The 18,613-nt window shown below is 45.4% G+C and overlaps 1 protein-coding gene across 1 annotated transcript in view; it reads right to left on the bottom strand.

Moving 5' to 3' along the window:
- LOC141962082 (deubiquitinase DESI2-like) overlaps positions 1–16,231 on the bottom strand; it is a 60,074-nt gene extending 43,843 nt beyond the window's left edge. The window contains exon 1 of the mRNA XM_074909666.1: positions 14,801–16,231. Within this exon, the coding sequence (XP_074765767.1) occupies positions 14,801–14,839 (39 nt within the window). The 5' untranslated portion in view covers positions 14,840–16,231. The remainder of the gene's footprint in view (positions 1–14,800) is intronic.
- Positions 16,232–18,613: the final 2,382 nt, after the last annotated feature.

Raw genomic sequence — 18,613 nt, 5'->3', positions numbered from 1 at the left:
TGACAGAATTAAATGAATATCAAATTGAGTGCTGTCTTTCCCTCCCCTTTACTTCACTCTTCCCTTGCTTTTGTACATGCTGAAGTAAAAAGCTTCACTGGAATCAGATTTCAGCTGTCACAAAGCCAGCAGTTTTCTCCTAGGAAGTCTGGGTGCTAATGACAGAAATAGCAGCTGCCTCTAAATACTTCATCTGCTATATGCAGTTAAAGGGCAGTAAAAGCCAAGGCCGGGAGTGCGTGTCAGGGGTGACCGCTTGCAGAACCTCCCCATGCAGGCTCCGGTGTGGAAGGGAAGGGGGACCACCACCTCCTGCCTGACAGGAGGGCCAGGGACAGCCGCCGAGGCAGCAGGGGTGCAGCCGCAACAGGGCACGTGCTCACCTGGGCACAGGTCAGGAGGGAGCCGGCAGCAGGACGCAGGGCTGCTGCCCCTCAGCCCACCACCCAGAAACCCTGACGCTGCCTCCCATTCCTATGGGAGTCACATCAACCCAGGCAGCTACATCTCAGACGACAAAAAGCGGGTGGGGTTGTAACCTCCCAAGCATTCCCCGAGCACCTCCTCCCATCCCAACAAGAGCACTCTTTCCCTTCATAGAGGGAAACCCAAGGCAGAGATTGAAGTGACTCGCTAGAACTGCAGTTCAGGTGGAAACTAGGACTAAAGCTTTGGTACTTCTTTTTCTCAACATCCAGTGCTTTACTCAAAATGAAGGTTTGGTTGTTCTCGGCTAGGGTCCAAGGACATGCTTTGTTGGCAGCATTACACAATCTGTTTAGAGCTTTTTGATTCCCACATGTTCAAAGCACTTGTACTTTTCACAAAACATTGTGGTGTCATTGAGCACAATGTTATGTTTGAACTGAAAGGAGGATAAAAACATCTCTATCTATTATTACATGTAAATAAGAGTTCATCTCCTACAACCAAGGAGTACAGAATGAAATAAGAGTGAGCTTGACCCTAGCTGTGCTAATTAGTGACGATCATCAGTTTACTGAGATAAAAAAGTATCCTGACAGATCCACCATAATTTCTTTGCGTGAAGGCTTCCTAGGATAGAAGGAAGGGTGGAGGAGAACACAGAAACACCTGAGGACCTAATCGTGTAAAGAGCACAGTTTAAGTCATGTGTATGATCCTATTTTAATGAGTTCATTTACATGCATCACCCAAGACTTCCCAAAACAGGATTTTAAATGGTGGCAGAAAAACTTAATATTGCCTCCAGCTGTCCAATTCAGCAACTTATTAGAAACATGCTTTTAATGGCGAGAGCCTTCGGAGTACTCCAGAAAACTTTTACAAGTGCACATGAGGCTGGCAGTCTTTAGTGAGAGCTATCACAGTGCCAAGTGCCGGGTTTGAGAGAGTTTAGTGAACGCATCTTGTGCAATATTGCTAAGAGAGACCTCAGGACGTAACTTTTTATTTGGGTGATCCTGAGAGTATGACATTATTTAAAATGCTTCTTCTGCGGGTAAGCAGAAGGAAACAACTATATTCCTTGTAAAAACTGCCCTACAAAGTGGAAAGTAGCCAGGATTTTGTTTTGTTTTCAGATGTGCTTCAATGTATGTTATCAAAACTAAACCAGAAATAAAGTGCCAGTGCCATTCCATTTCCACTAAAATAGTCCCAGCTAGAAAGAGCCAGGGCTCAGGTTCTCATGTCTGAATACTCACAACAGTGCCTTGATACAAGCTGAATGATCTTCTTGTTTCTTGCCTACCTTCTGGTCTGTCTCTGCTCAGTCTCTCTCTTTTAGAGTAGCATACAAGCTGGATAGAGAGAGCAGGCAAGTCCTAGAGCCCCACATGAGCTCGGATGTCTCACTGTTTCTAGAGCAGTGGTAAACAGCAGCATCCCAAAGAGAGGCACAACAGCCAGCCAGCCAACAGTCACAGGAAAATAGTTGTGCTCCTCAGGACTTAAGGGCCCACCAAGGTATCTTTGAAGAGAGCTAAGTACTTAGGTGCTTTTCCTAGTAGGTGCTCATAACAGGCAATATACTGATACTGCAGTAGCATTACAGTTCTAAACGTGTCCAATGGTACAGCACCAGTTCTGTTGCAGGACCCATGATACAAGCTTAACTTTCTCTTCTGGTTTCCCACTTCACACGTTTATTGCCCCTGCTAGCTCCAGGTCATCTGTGTGGGGCTCAGATGAGGTAACTACCACTCCTGGGTGCTTAAGTTCTTTGACAGAACAACTACTTTACAGACAATGAGTGGCAGGGCACTAAAACCTTTCTGACTCAACTGACAAAACAGTTCTCCATGCTTCATGGGCAGTTCAGATGCTTGACATAAGGGATATTGTGATGATTAATAATTAACTGGCTGGAGATGCTGAGAGCCCAAGGACAGATGCCTCCCATCTGCAAGCTCTGGGAGCTGAGGCTGCACTTTGCAGGAGGGAGGGGAGCTGGTAGGGTGAGAAGGTGACAAGGTTGGTGTGCCCCTGGAACTCAGCAGCCTTTGAGACACTTTGCCTTTCATCTCCCAGCACAGAAGGTATTATCCTGCATTTCCCCAGGTGGCTTTCACTATCCTAGCCACTGGACGACCAGAGCAGCAATGATCCCTGCCAATTCCTGGTGACAATTCACCTAAAATGAGATGCATCATTAGAAGCTACATTCATGTATTTAATAGGCTTTAACATCAGCTTTAATGAGACACCTCTGAGACCTCAGGAGAGGTAACAGACAGCTGGAAACATGCTTCAAAGTCCTGTAGGTATGAGAAGTAGAATTCAAGTTCAGAGGTACCAAGTACAGGATTTTTAAGCACCTGGTGTGCGAGAGACTATTAAATTGGTTTTTTACATTAAAATCTCCTTCTGCATAAATTTGTTTGATCTAGCAACAGCTTTAACTGTATCAAGATTATCACAAACAGCAGCTGCAATAGGCGCTGAACTGCGTATCTCGGAGTAATTACACATTACAAAGGGAATCCTTGAAGCATTTCAATAACGTGCCATATTACAAACAGCACTTAAAAAGCCACAGATGGACCTGTGAGCCTGCTAGCTTAACTTTACTGCAGAGATGGATTTGGAAGATAGGATGTCACTTTTACTTCATCTTGCTTCCTGCTTCCTTGCCTTTCTCTTAGAATTAGAGGGCGTTTTAAAGAGTGCTGAAAAAGTTCAAGTTCTGGTTGATCCTGTGGGGTTGAATGCTGTGAAAGAGAAAAGTATGTGGAATCTCCCTCCCCATTCAGTCTCTTGCCTCCCGGTGCAGCTCTTGGATGAATTGTTCCCTCCCATTAGCTCTGTCTGAATGCAAGGGATAGAAGAGTATGCTCAGCGGTCAGGGGAATGTATGACCAATCCAATTAACAGGATGCTGGTACGAACGTCTTTCTGTCCTCTCTTGCCCCCCAAGGTCCTGCCTGCTGGCCTGGCTTTTTCAAGGCCTCTGGGTACCGTGATGCAAAGCATCTCCTGATGGCAGCACTCTGCCCAAGGGAGGAGACAGAATTTGGCCTGGACAATAAAAACAACTGAAATTTTCATAGATCCATGTGGGTTGCACTTGTTTATCCTTCCAGAGTCTTTTGCTCAGTAGAAGCTCTTTTGCTTATATTATGAGACCTATAGGGAAAAAAAGGATTTGTAGTACTTACCTTCTTCTGGTCCCAAGAACACCTGAGCTCAAAATGGACTCATTTAGTTTGCTCTTGTTTCTTCTTGGCTTACAGTGGCATGAATCTGTTCTGTTTCAGTTCAGTACAACACATTCCTTAATGCACTGGTCCCCAATAGTCTCACAGTTGCACGCACACAAGGCACAGTGCTCTAGCAGCAGAAAATAAGAGGTCTACGCCACATCCCGAAGAACTGCCAAAGAGAAGATAGCCAGCTGTCTTGGATAACAAGCAGCCATAAAAATTAGAGTGAACAAGGGCACAACAAATGGCACTGCAATCAAGAACAATGAATGTTGGAACTGGAGACAGATGGTGGGTGTATTTCAGCTCTGGACATGCATTTTTGCATATTTAGCTCTGGCCTCCACAGATTTGGAAACCTCCAGCACTGCCTTCACACCTTTCCACAATACCTCCATCACAGAGGTACTCTAAAGATGTACTAGCCTGTGTATTCTTAGTGCTGGGACAGACTCAGAAAAAAGGCTGCACAAGTAACTGACTCTCCAGGTTAGGTAGCCAATAAAGGAGGAAAAGGCAGAAGAGATCTTACCAGGGCATCAAATCGTAACATCTGTTTAAAATGCTCTGAATGGAAACAAAGCAATAGGAGGAGGGAAGAACAAGGTTGGTCTCTATTTACCTGGAGGAGCAAGCGCTTTCTGCTTGTACCTGATAACCAGGAGTCCAGATGCTCGTCCAGGAGGGTACAAACTAACTTTCTAACCACCTCAGCCTGCCAGAGGAGATTTGGTTCTCCACCTGCCTCAGAGGGAAGCAGCCTGGTCACCCTCTCATAGTGAGTGTATCTGGAGTCAGGCCTTCTCCGTCCTTCATGGTGAAGCCGTTTTTTTTCATATAAAGTAAAGATTCTTTGCATATAAAATACACAAGAACAAGGCCAGAGAACAACTGTGAGTAACACTATAGTCTGACTCTAGCCTGGACACCCTCCTGGAACAGCTAGGATCCACTGAAAACATTCATTCTTCTGCTGAGTATTTCAAACAAAACCTAAATGTTTTGACACAAGAGACCCAGAACAACCAAATCCAGAGTTTCTTGCTGTCTGCTTCTATGGCAGACCTGCATGAAGGGACAGTTGTGTTTGAGTCCCTCAGGGATTTTAACCAGGTCTCTGTCACTCCAGATGCATCAGCACACTAGATGATAGAAGTCAAATGCAGAACTACTACTGATCCTCCCCCCAGCACATAAGTAGCGCTCATGTCAGAACCTCTGGGCATGCCATGCCATCTCAAATGCCCTAAAATATTCAAGACATCTCTGCAAAGTTAATAGCTACAGAACAGGATCCATGAGGGAAGAGACCTGGACCTTTCCTGAGAGGGAGCCAGAGGTCAGATGAATATCCTAAAGTGGCCCTTGATGTCTGTGCCTAGGCAGCTGAATGAAGCCTTTCATTTCCTAGATAAGTGATAAGAAATACCTGGAAATACCTACAACTTAGGCCTCTTCTTCAGCAACTAGAAGCAGTCTGCTTCTTTCATGTACTTGCCTCAAGTACTGTCCAAGGAGTGCAAGTTAATGACAGAGGTAATGACTTATCAGATTAGTCCCATGCTTAACCTCTTGGTTCTCTCTGTCACTTCTCTTATGCACCAGACTAACCCAGAGCTGGGGGAGATGACAAATACAGGGCAATTATAAAATCATCTGCTCCAAGTAGTCCCAAACAGAGCAAGACACACAGATGAGCCAAGAACAAATGTCTCAACATAATGTACCTAGGGAAAGCTAACCTATGGCAAAGCCTATAACTCACTCTAGAAGGCAACACTGCACTCCTCATGCACTCCAAACCTCTGATTGAGGCAGTAATCAGCATCTAGGAAGCTTTTTTTCCTTGCATCAGTATCTAGTATAAATCAATCCCTAGCAGAAGATACCGATGAGAACGGCAGGGGGGTTGATAGTTCCTTGTGGGTTTAAGTAAGGCTTCATGGAAAGCACAGTAACAATCCATGGTTGAAGGTTCAGCAAACCACATTATCAACAGAGCTTGTGCTGTGCCAGGTACTCCATCTCCCAGAGATATGGATCTATCAGTAGTCACACGGCATTCAACCCACATGTTAACCCATATGATGGAGGCGCTTACTAAACAGGCTGAAATACTTTTAGCATTTCCAGCATCTGACACTTTCTTCTGTAGATAAGCATTCCTACCTATCAGAGATCATCTGTAACCCACAGCATTTCTTCTTCCTTTATCATTGCTTTTCCAGACACCTTAAGATTCATTGCTGAAAAACTAAGTTACCAATTAAAACAATCTTCCACTCCTAGGACATAGGCTCATATTTTGCTCTGAGATGAGAAGTCTCACAGATTCACGTGCTGATTAAATAAAGCTTTGAAGTAAGGAGATGTCTACTTTCACTCCTCTAGATCTTTCATACTTAAGACATCTAGTGTTTACCTAGAACAGTATCAAACATTTTTTTCTTTCCTAACAGTTTGATTCCATTTGCTAGAGAAAGAATCATCAGACTTGTGAATTTTGTTTCTTTTCTTCCCCAGCAGAAATATAGATTTTATGTATTGATTGATCACTGCCTCCCTCCCCAGCTTCAGCTATGTCATCTTGGCACAATGACAGGAACGAGAGAGACCAAAACAAACAGAAAATTAGAATAAGGGCAACCCCAGGTCACTAACGTAGCTTTCAGCCCTAGGACACGCATTTAAATTTTCATTGCACTAATGCACAACCCACCCATCACCACGCTTTGAAACAGCTCTGACAGCTGTTCCAACTTAGTAGCACTTTTTCTGTCACTAATGCTCAGCTGTCCTCAGCAGAAGCTCCCACCACATGTATAACTGGTCCCTGTGGGCTGCCACAGTAGGAAGCTGGATGACCAGCTGAGCCATTACACTAGAGCAGATCAACCTACAAACAGGGGTGAGGTGCAAAAGGCAGAAGGGTCTGCTTTGCTACTGCCAGTATAAATTCATTTGGTAGGAGAGTGACAGTCTCCAGTACTGTCAACACATCAGCTTTCATCATTACTAAGAGGGTTTTGTTTGTTTGTTTTAAAGAATAGCCAAGTGACATTGGGAACCTTGACAGCCTGATGAGCCAGAGGCTAAATCTTGCTGACAAAATTGTCATGTTCTAAAAGGAGTCTGCCTTGCCATTTGGGGAAACCCCCAAAAGCACTAAAGAAAATTCACTGGAAACCAGTTTCCATATGGTTTCAAGAGGAATCAATTGTTTCTCTGAGTTGCTCAGAGACAGGCCAGGGGATTGTGACTTAGCCTGTAGATGGGGTTAAAGGACAACTTCTAGTAGGAGCAAAAGTTTTCTGTATCTCTAGGTTAGAGCTGACCTTACCTTGAGGCCCTGAAATTACACCTGAAATCCTGCCTATAAGACTTCTGACTCCTCAGGAGTTCAAACTGCCTTGAAATGAGTACTTTAGAGACACTAAGTCAGATAGTCACCTGCAGGAACTGACTCAAGAGCACTGATGTGCGAACTCCACAAATGACAGGACCTATGAAGCTTTGCTCCATAAGCAGAGTTCACACACTTTGTATGCTGTGTTAGCTTTCCTAGGTTCTCCTTACTCATAAGGGTTTCTTATATTTGCTGATGTAAAGGCGAGCATGTTGTTGAGCAGCGTTCCTAGAGGAGGCAGGACTAACAGAAGTGAGAACTCCCATGTTGCCCTGGATGAGTCAGTTCAAGTCAGTCCACTGAGCAACGGAGCAAGAGTTCAACGAGTTTGCTGATGGGATGAATGCCGTAGCTGGAGATAGCAATGCTCTGTGTACAGTCAAGAGATGGCTCTTAAAACATCTCATGTATGAGCATAGAGGAGCCAGCTAAAGAACTGCAGTGATGGAGAAGATCAGCAGTAACATGGACAGGTAGCCAGCTTGTCACCCTGACAACATCAAAACAGACTGTTCCCCTGATGGATAACACATCTCCAGGCTGTTGCTAAGACAACAAAAGTCTATTTATTATGCATAAATGGGCACACTTCATCGTTGGATTTATTAACCCGGGCCATGTCACTTACTCTTCAGGCTTCTTAATTGGTTTAGACCAGATGCCATGTTTGGATTCCTCCTTCTTGAAGGAATGGACTCAGCTGCAGCCCAGTGTATTAGCTTTTTTATCTTTTCTTCCTCCCATTGATTTCCTCTCTCCAAAGATATAAGACAGAAGGGACATCTTGTTGCATTTCATCATTTTCTCACAGGCTTGAACTAGGCACTGACTACAACACAGTGCTCTGCATCTCCAGACTGCTTTCCTTTTCCCTCTGCTCCCAAGTTCAAGCACGGCAGGGCAGCAATCCCACTCTGTGACTGGCCTGCCTGGGATCAGCCTGTTGTCACTCAAATTAAATTGATGCAGTCTAGGAGGAAAAGAGAAGCAGAAAGAAAGCCTAGTTTTCCTCACTTGCACACACTGTCAGGCTGCTCAGCCTGATTTATTTGAAAACTCTACTGTACTGCCATCAGATTTGCCATAACACTTCCCCCTCTCACCCACAAAGTCAAGAGCATTTGCACTGGGAAATGTTGCATCCAAGGAAAGTGAAGCAGTCTGGATGGCCCTGACATCCAGCGAGAGCAGCTTTCTCTGCCTCCTGTCTCATTCACAGCAGTGATCTATCTGGTCTGTCTGGCATCTAACCAAGAGTCTTCCCAGAGAGTTTTGGGGCCCATAATAGCAAGTATCAGAGTATGACATTACTGATACAGATTTTGCAGTGGAACCATTACTTTACCTGAATGATTATGAACCCTGGACCTATTATGTATCATAAGCATAGTTTAACAGTCTAAATTCAGTCCTACAAAAAAATCCAACCCATCACAGAAGGCCAACTAAAAGCTCCAGAAAGGTACCAAAAAAAAAAAAAGCATCTGAGGTCTATCTGATCCCTCACACTACTGCTTGTGACTAGCACCATGTTCAACTACTCGTACAAAGACAGTTTAGCACATATGTAGGACATGTTACAGCACTGTGGGGAACCCATTACTAGACATCAGGCACCTGCTCTCACCAGTCTGTTATCCCGTACGCTGCACTTGATATGGTTTGAAGAATGAATAAGGCTTTGGATAAATGAAGAGTCTGTGATAAAGTAAAATTCCAAACCCAAAATCTTCCCCTTTTCCTTCAGGAATTTAAGGATTTAGCTTTGACCTTACCCCCACAATGAGCCTGTGAAGAAGATAAAACACTGCAGATCTTCCTTAGCCAGGGCTTATTCATGGAAGAGGGAATTCTTACGAGCTTTGAGAATGGCCACAGAATAAATAAGAATATGATACACCTACCACACCCTTCCAAGAACATGGCAAAGTTTTGAGTGAACAGTGTGTTTTGGAGAACTGAAATGATTCAGCTTTGGCCAGAGATGATTGGCAAATATTTTAAGGAAGAGTCAAAACATTTCATTTAATGTGTTTTTAAAAGCGTGTGGGGTTTTTTTTTGTTTGTTTCAGAACAACTTTAAATATATATATTAGGAGTTGTCAGAATTTAATTAAAGTCTCCCAAAGGCAATATTTCGCATTTTGTTCTCCATTTGTTAAATACATTCAGTTTGGCCAACATATGAAGGAGGAAAAAGAAAGAAGAGATTCTAGTGACTCTCCATCACTTAATCTTTTAAGACCACAAGTTACTCTATTGACTTAGAGCATCTCTTCAGCTCATCACAGCAAGAAACTCTGCAGCTATCAACCTACTTGACAAAAAAGTCCCCTGGCTTTCCATGTGGCTGCCTGGAATACCAATCAGAGTCAGGTGATGCTGCACTTCTCCACACATAGTGGCTCACAAACAACTGATGAGTAGTGCAGAGATGGGACCACGACCTGCAATAGGATTTCTCACTCTTCTAAGTCAGCTGAGAGCATCTAAGACCTCTACTAAGAGTAATCACAAAAATGTTGACGTTTTTCTGAGTAACTAGACTTATTCTTTCCTCCAGAGAGATAATAAAATGTTCCATGATCTAGTCAGCGCTTAAAACAATCACTTCAAAGAATTAAGTGCTCTGCTTGCACTCCTGTTACTGCTTCTAAAATAGACTCACAGGCTCCCTATGTACTGAAGCTACAGGTAGAAAGCACCTCCATTCCTTCAGTCTTAAACCATTTAATTATAGTGGCTAAGAGTCTCATTCCCCCTTTTCCACTTGCATAAGAAGCCAAAATAGGGGTGCTAGGACAGTAAGTCTGTGTGAGTTTTCAATGGTACACACAGGCCATCACCTCCAAATCACACATGAGCAATGGATGTTAAACCAAAATACTGGAAATGACAGAGCTGAAACATGTAAAAGAAAAAGTAACTCCCAGCTCTGTAAAACTATTTTGTATCAGAAAAGCTGACATAAAGTGCTAAAGTTTTATGCGTTTATTCTGTGGCCGTACAGACCCTCTAGCCTTATGCCTTTCCTCACAGATAGCTGATGTGTCCTCTTCATGTAGAAACTCTCTCAATCCTTTCCTCAGAGCACATAAGCAAAACCCAGCTTTGACCCTATCCCAGAGACTGCTGCAAAGTCCCACATACAGGTCCCACATCACAACTGCTTGTCCAAAAATCCTACTGACCTCACCTCCCTCCTGGGACTGACAGAAAAGCCAGACGACTTCTTGCAGCTTCTTCTTGACCAGCACCCTCCTGCCAGCCCCTCAGTCCCTGAGCCCAACTCCACGTAGAAGCAACTCTAAGATGACAGACGTTTGTAGAGACAGATGGAAACAACCTCATCAGAGCTCTTCACTCACCTAAGCCACTCACAGGCTGTGATGAGCCTCTGCTGGGAGACCACAAGCTGATTGGCTACAAAGAGAATGGTCAATGTTTCCTGGTGGTACAGCTGAAACTACTTCTTCTCTCCCATGGAGAAGATAAACCCATTACAAATCTTTATGGTTTGTAACACCACCTTCCTCCTTCTCTCCCTCCCCAGAAATGCTGCCCTCTGTGCAGATGCAGCCTCCCAGGATGCTCTGTTCCACCACACCAATAAAAATCAGGAGTGATTCATGTTCCTGGAACTCTTAGAAACTACATGAGTGACTATAAGCTCTTACATTCTCAGCCCAAAATTCCACCCCTACTTCAACACAGGCTGCTTGCTGTAATGTCACAAACACAAAACAGGGGCCTTTATCACCGCCATGGAGACTAGAATGCTATTGTGTTTGGTTTTCTCTCCGGGCCACTTGGATGATCCACTCAGTGGTGTGATGGAGAAATCAAATCAGTGACAGAATCAGCCACTGATCAGTGAAGCAAGAGAGACGCCAGTCAGTCACCTACAGGGCCATCCTTTGCCATCAGTCATTGGCCTTCAGCCATTTAGCTGGCAAATTATATAAATTATATACAGAACTGAAATAATATGGGAGGATTATTATAAATAATTACATTTTGGCAGCCTCTCTGAAGTTGGAAGTCACAAGGAAAAATCTCAGAGCTAGCGCAGCTACAGCAAGCTGAATCTTGTTTCCCTCTCATTCACTCCAGATATGGCGACAGTAATGTCAGTGGAATCAATGGAATAAGAGTGGGACAAGGCTGAGAAAGAGACTCACCCCTCTCCTCCAAACAGACCCTACATCATTGCTCCCTGCCTCCCTGCTGACCAGGGCTCTCACTCTCCTCTGCAGCACATCTCAGGGGCTCATTTTTCCTCAGCATAAGGAGTAAGCAAAAATACCAGAAGATCAAAATGACGGTTTTGTATGTTATCAGCTGCCAAGACAGTGGAAATTCAGGACAACCATATCTGTAATAAAAGAGGGACAGCAGTGATATGAATATCTTTGCTTTTAATTCAATAGCATGAATTTGCTATGCAATAAGCTGAAAATATTATGAGAGCCCCCAACTTGAATGTCTGCCAAGTGAACTATTTTTAGTGGAATGTGTTTAGCTTGCTTGTTAAAGATTTCAACTTAGGCAATAATTGCAGTTACTCTTCTGCCTGATTTAAGTAGGCAACATTTATTAATGTACAATGATTAAGTCAACTGTTCTGAACTAAGCTACAAAGATTTAAAGCGATGAGGAAACAGGATGATATTATGGCTAGAAGAAAGTCAACCCTGTGATCTAAGCAAGATCTGATCCACGATAAACAGCTTATTAAGGCAGAGAAGAGGGAAGAGACCTGCAAGTTATGAAAGGGAATTTGATTTTTCCCTCTGACAGCAAAGTGATAACTGACTGATCAGAGCAAACTCTGTCATAGATTTTATAGACCCAGTTATTTCACGCAGGTCTATGAACAGCTGTTAGCTTAGAGTAAGTCCACGCAAAAGCTGGATTCAGATTGGGAAAGAGATTCATCCATGATCAAATCCCTGATCCATGTTGTTATTCGGTGTCCACACACCTTAAATCAGAGTTTCATACCCTGCATATTCACTCTTTAAAATGTCCTGGTTGAGCCGCAAAGTTCTCTTGCCCTGACTGTTTTGCAATTGCACAGGTGTGTACAATTGCAACAAATAAAAGAGGATATAATCACCCTGCATGCTGGGGGAGATGGAAATTGCTTTTGATGATGACATTCTGAACACTCGGAATACCCAGAGATTTTTGCTCAATTCTTTTATTTCGAAGAAAATAAGTCTACAAAGAGATCTACCTGCTTCAGCTACGTGTTGAAAGCACTCATTAAATAGAAACACTTTTTTCCTAAATAAGCCTGTTACATATCCAATGGGTAAAAGGATAAATGGCTATAATCTTCGAATATGCAAGACTACACAGAGTGGGTATTTCATTGGTGCACAAAGCCCATAATTGAACTTCTGCCCCAGCGGCAAGTTTTCCTGCAGCGTAAGTGCTTCCAGATGCCATATAGGGGTCATGTTCCTTGTCAGGAAAGCAGAGCTTTACATCCAGTTAACTGTTATCCCCAGCTGTCTTTTTTTTTTTTTTTTTTTTTTTTCCCTCATTCAGGCTAGTTTTCCAACAGTCATTCAAGCAAATGTGCTCATTTCCCAGTTCCCCCGCAATTCCCCACCACAGTGTAACAAAGTGCAGATTTTGCATGGCTACATTCCAAACTCCGTGGTGTTAAAATCATAGCAGCAATGGAAAAGCATATAGCCTCAATAATCATAATGTAGGACTTGAACTAGAGGTGACTCAGTGGTAGTCAAACAGATGCTATATGAAAATAGAACGGTTTCTATGTAGAGGGTGGTTAACCCATGGAGTTAGCACTCACACACGAAGGTTTTCATGGCTTGCTAAAGCAGCAAAAATTACTCAGTCTGAATTAAACTGATGACCTCAGTTCAGTTCATTGTATCTGGGTGTCCATCTCAGAACACAGTGACCATGAACAGCAAGTCCCCTTCTCCCATAATTCCTTTGCACTTCATCTTTGGTGTCAATCACACACAAAAAAAAGCAAAGACCATGTCCATCCACTGTTTGGATCTCTTCAGCTCAGTAGCAAAATATTCACTGATTTGGGATAGTTCAACAGAGATAGTTGGCTGCGAGAGGAAAGCTCAGACCACAGCCTGCTGCAGAACAAACTTAAAAATTTGCAAGGAAGACAGTGGATATAACAAATGGGCAACACAACCCCTTCATCTTCCTCGAAGCATTAATGAGAAACTCTTGTGTGTGCATTTGCAGTGCCACTCCCTTGTTAGCAAGCACTAGCTACCGCCTGCTTGGGCTACCAGACCTGTTGGTTGAAGAACAGCTTGGGAGAGTTCACAGTTCAGGCTGCCAAGCAACTGACCATTAAACACTCAGGACCAAAGTCTAGGGAAGGATTTTCCACCAACTTCCTCAATTTTACCAATAATAGCTCTATAGAAGAGGCAGCTTCAAGCCACTGTAGTTGTGCTTTTCAGACTGTCCATCAATACAGACACAGTCCTACCTAAATAGCCCTCACCACTCCCTTTTCTCTCAGAAAAAATCCCAGCTTTTTTAGTCAACAAAAGATCACTTAATCTTCATAATAAGAAGAGGTTTGACATTTACAGCAACCCACTCCTAATCTCTTCGGTGTCTATTCTCTGGATTCCCCCAACAGGGAAAACCCACACTATTCTGTGGGCTTCCTGTTGAAAGTTGTCACTGCTTGATGGCAAAAAACCGAATGTAAACCATGATCTTAAAGGTCTGGAGCTAGATATTTAGAGCTCAGTCTGCAGCTGGGCCTCGTAAGCTTGTATTTTCCCCAGCTAAATTCACCAAATTTTTGGAAGATCTGAACACTACTTCTTTTTAAATCACAGGTTCATAAACAAAAACTGGAAGGGAACTACATCATCACCAAAACGTCCCTCATCTGAACATGCTTCTGTTGGAGGAGAAAGCAAACTGGTTGGTCCAAGCCTTCTTCTCTTGGGGGCTTCCACCAAGGCTAGGATTTGGATCTTCTGATATGTTAGCACAGATAATTTCCACTCATATTCCCCCTTACAGGAGGAGGGCAAGGAAAGCCACTTGCAACACTGTGAACTTTGAGGAAACACTGCAAGCAGCATGTCCCTCTGCCTCTCCCTGTGCTGAAACTTCATCAGTTCAGATAATTTCTTACTCCTATTGTTGCAATTAACCTTCAGAGAAAATTATTAACTACAGTCTTATGCATATGAGGGACTGATCCAGATTATTAGCCTAGAAACTATGTCCTTACTGCAATTGTACAGTTGTTTCTCCTCCCTGGATGAAATCCTGACCCCTTCCCCACAGCCTGGCAGTGCTTGCTGACTCAAAATTAAAGGACAATTATCTGCAACAAAGAGAGAGGTGGTCACATCTCCTTCTTTAACTGGGACACTGGAAATTAAAGAGTCCTTCTCTCACCCAGTGCTGCTCCTGAAAGATCCTGCAGAAAACCGGGCAGAGTTTTACCTATAATCTGGCCCAGTATGCTAAACGTTTCAAAGAAAAAAGCCGGGGTCAGCATCATCTCTGACAGCCAGAACATGATCTGCTTGGACGAGGAGGTTGGGGGGTGGGGATCAGCCTCTCTGGGCATCTGTGCTCGGCTCCTCTTCGTAAGACACCCGCTTCCTAGCACAAAGTCCCACCCGGCCCCAGTGCCCCCCCTCCCAAAGCAGTACTGTTTCATACTCACCATGTCATACACATTCAGAATCACTGGTTCATTTGCCATTGTTGATTGCAGTAGAGGCTGGATTAAAACCTTTCAGTCCCTGCCAGATGTGTGCTGCTGCCCCCAGGGTATGCTCTTACCCTGAGCCAGATAGAAGGAAATGCCTCATCCTACAGTCTCCGAAGGAAGGAGCGTGGAGGGAGGAGGAAAGGAGGGAATTCTCGCGGTTGGGGGGGGGGGGTAAAGTTGGTTGCAGGGAGGCAGGAAGGCTGGGTTTGCTGGTTGTATAGGGTTTATTTTACCCCTCCACAGCGCGACAGATCCGAGGTTTCTTTCGAACTCTGTAGCACACCTCGGGGTCTGTAGACTCATACAGCACCGTAACCAGGCACAGTCCAAGCTTGTAAATCCCGATCCACAGAAGACAAGCAGACTCTGAGCCCAAAGATAAGCCCTCTTCTGGCACCGTGAGAGAGGCGGGTGGTAGCGTGGGGGGGATGTCTCGGCGTCCTCGGCGGAGCGGCGTGCTGCCACAGCAGAGGGCTGCCAGCAGCACGCAAGACACCGGGGCCCCAAGGCACGGAGCAGGTCCGGAGCCGGGCGCCGGGGTCCCTTCGGCGGGCAGAGCCCCCGGGCCGAGCCCGCCGGGAGCCGTCCGCGGGGCTGCGCTCGGGCCGCGCTCAGGCGCTGCGGGGAGGGCTCTCCGCCCCTGGCAGGACACGGCGAAGAGGCTCTTCCAGGGGGGCTCCAGCGCGGGGCTCGGCCGTGAGAGGAGGAAGAGGAAGGGGCCGGCTGCCCCCGGGGCGGAGGGGGGATGCCGCAACCCCCATCCTGCCCGCAGCCGTGCCCGCAGACCTGGTGGCGGCGCCGAAGTTAGCGGGCAGCTCCCCGCGGGATCGCCGGGGCCGGAGGGAGGAGGATGCCGGGCGGGCGATGCTTCCAGGCACGGTGCGGGGCCGGGGCTGGGCACCCCCAGGTACGCGTGCTCTGCTCTCCGCCAGGGCCAGTCCTTATTTTGGGATCAGCTCGTCCCGAGCCGGGCAGCCCCTGCCGACTGCCAGCCGGGGGGACCTGCCCCGTCCTCTACCGGCTGGATGCATCGCTGCACGGCACACGGTGGGAGGGCGGGGAAGGGACGAAGCGACTGGGCAGGGCGAGTAGTTTCACTTCTGACAGCTGCAGGGTCTGGAGTTTCTTCCGTCCTGGAGCTACTTTGCACTCGCGTTAGGCTCGGGCAGCTCTGCAAGGTCTTGCCCAGCAAACGTTCTCTTCTGACCTGGATGCGAGAGTCAATTATAAAATCCACTGCGGTAAATTCATCTTCCTTTTGCTCCTCCTCTCTCTTTAAAGGGAGAGCAGGGTCTGTGATTGTGCTGGGAAAGGGTGCAGCCGAGGGGGTGGGAGAAGGGGGTTCCCGCACCCAGAGATTTGCAGTGGTGTGGGAATTAGCACGCTGACCTTACACGCTCAGACACCGCAGACTCTCAAGCAGCGCCCCCCCCGCCCCCACCCCCCCCCCCAAAAAAAAAAAAAAAAAAAAAAAGCAGGGATGACCTCATCCGAGTTGGAGGCGTATCTGAGGCTCTCTGCCAGCTCGCAGCCAACCAGATCTGAATGAAAATTGCAGGAAGCCCGTTACATCAGCAAAGCCCAGCATGCCCCAGCCCTTCCCAATGCCGCCTGCAGCCAGCCGCATGGGGACCATCCTGTCCGGGAGAAGGGCTCACCTCCCTTTGTCAGGAGTGGAAGGACAAGACCATAGAGCTGCAGCCTTGTAAATGACTTGTTACACAGCGTGCAGAAGGATTTGTGGTGAAAGCAGGCAGCACGAAAGGAAAGTGAGGCTATATCCTGCATAGCTAAGTGCCAGCCCGACAGAGTCAGACATAAAACTTTTCCTCCAGCCCGTGCAAGGGAGCCCCAGGACTGCTTTGCCCTAACAGTATGCAGCTGCATCTCCAAAGAGCAAAGCCACGGCTCGGGCCTGAGCATGACGGCATGCAGCATGGCAGGGACTCCAGCACCGTAATTGCACCCGGGCTTGGCATTCCGTGGGTGGCTAGGCAATTCCGCGCACATGGCATAGGGGCTGGGCCACCACCCCAAGCGTCGCGCCCCCTCCCAGCAACCCACCACCTCTTAGGTGCCATTAACCATCTGACTCAGCAGCCTGGGGCTGCAGGAGCAATTTGTGCAGGTGAGAAAAGGTGTCTTCTCCTCTTCCCTACCACCTCGGAGTCCAGATACTGCTTAGAAGAGAGACTGAGCCCCCATCATAATTTTGAAGACTATGAAGCAATAAAAAGCTCCCTCAGGAAGGGGCTAAGCACCATCATTCATGCCCTAACTTGTAAAAAAAAAATCCTACTGAATCCCACAGGGCTCCTGCTTGTCTGTCAAAGATACTCTAAGACTGTTGCTTTTGGGTATGTGTCCTGCTCTGATGATGGTGATGTTTTAAGGAGACTTGAAAGGAGGGAATAGCCGATATTAGACTGACGGATGTAATTGCAAAAGAAAAGCAGCACATAAGCTCTTCCCACACTTGTCCACATGCTTACTTGCTAAATTAACTCCAATGTTTGCTGTGCCCAGAGTTCACTAAAATAAGAGACTTAAACCAGATCCACATTCCAGGGACAGACATCTCTAAACACCTAGGATTCAGGAAAGGTGACAGGCAGCCACAAGCTTAGATATTTTGTCCTGTAAACATTTCTAAAATAATCACCTAGGAGAAAAAAAAAAAAAAAAAAAAAAAAAAAAGCGGCTATAAATTAATACCAGAATTCCACTTCTGAATTATAGAGATAAAAGAGGGAAAAAAATTAAAACTAGAAGCTTGTCTTTAAACTCGTTTTCTTACTTTAAGAGATCAAAGCCAGTATAAATGTGCATTTGTTATTTAAAGAACTTTTGCTGTAGGAGAGACAGTAAATGTCACTTGCACATTAAGACCTGGATTCACTCCCCCTAACTTGAAACATAACTGTGAGAACTACATGACAAATGTCATTGCTCTAGGCTCCCTTTCTTCCCCTTCACGGAAAGAAGTTGTTCCACACGGTGACAGCCTCATCAGTGTTTCAGTGATCCTTTGAAAGTTCCTTTTTCTACCCCCTTCTATCCTAGGCGTCTTATTCTAACTCCACATAGGAGGGATCAGTCTGAATACAAATGTTCTAACATTAATGTAAGCTGTTTAACAGACACATAAACTCTTTACAAGGCTTGGTCTGCTTTGGGCTGTGTTGGAGCGTTTCATCAACAGCTCAGGCTGATACCAGTCAAGAAACTGAACTGTTTATTTCAGGTGGGTGAATACAACCCTGCAGATAGCCCTGCTGCCAACAGGCACCAGAGTCCAAGTCTTGCCCTGTAAAAGCATTAAAATTTAAATGAATTGCAAATACAGGGGGAAAAGGGAGATTCTTCTTACTGCTGGTTAGGGCAGCTGGAACTAGAGCTTTGGGATCGTCTTTTAACCACTTACGTTACTTTCAGGACATCAGAAACATATTTTTCCCATATGTATGCCTAAAGCTAGACAACACTTTCATTCACTTTTAAGCAGCCTGTTGCAAGGCCCAATTTTCTCAGATTCTTCACATCCCTGGCACTTCCTTCACATGGATTCATGTATTTGAGTTTAATTGCGGTCATCCACCCTTACTATTCATGGCATAAATAAGTGTGCATCTTCAAGGATCACTGCCTAAAGCAAACAGTGTGGTCTTACATGTGTTCTTAGATTAATAAGTGAAAAGGGTTAAAAGGAAAATAATGTCACCATCCAACATTGATTAGAAAACCACGAATCAGGTACAACCTTCA

The sequence above is a fragment of the Athene noctua genome, chromosome 6 (assembly GCF_965140245.1).
Source record: "Athene noctua chromosome 6, bAthNoc1.hap1.1, whole genome shotgun sequence".
NCBI classification, from domain to species: domain Eukaryota; kingdom Metazoa; phylum Chordata; class Aves; order Strigiformes; family Strigidae; genus Athene; species Athene noctua.
Note: the sequence above shows the minus strand (reverse complement) of the source record. Positions and strands in the feature narration are given on the sequence as shown.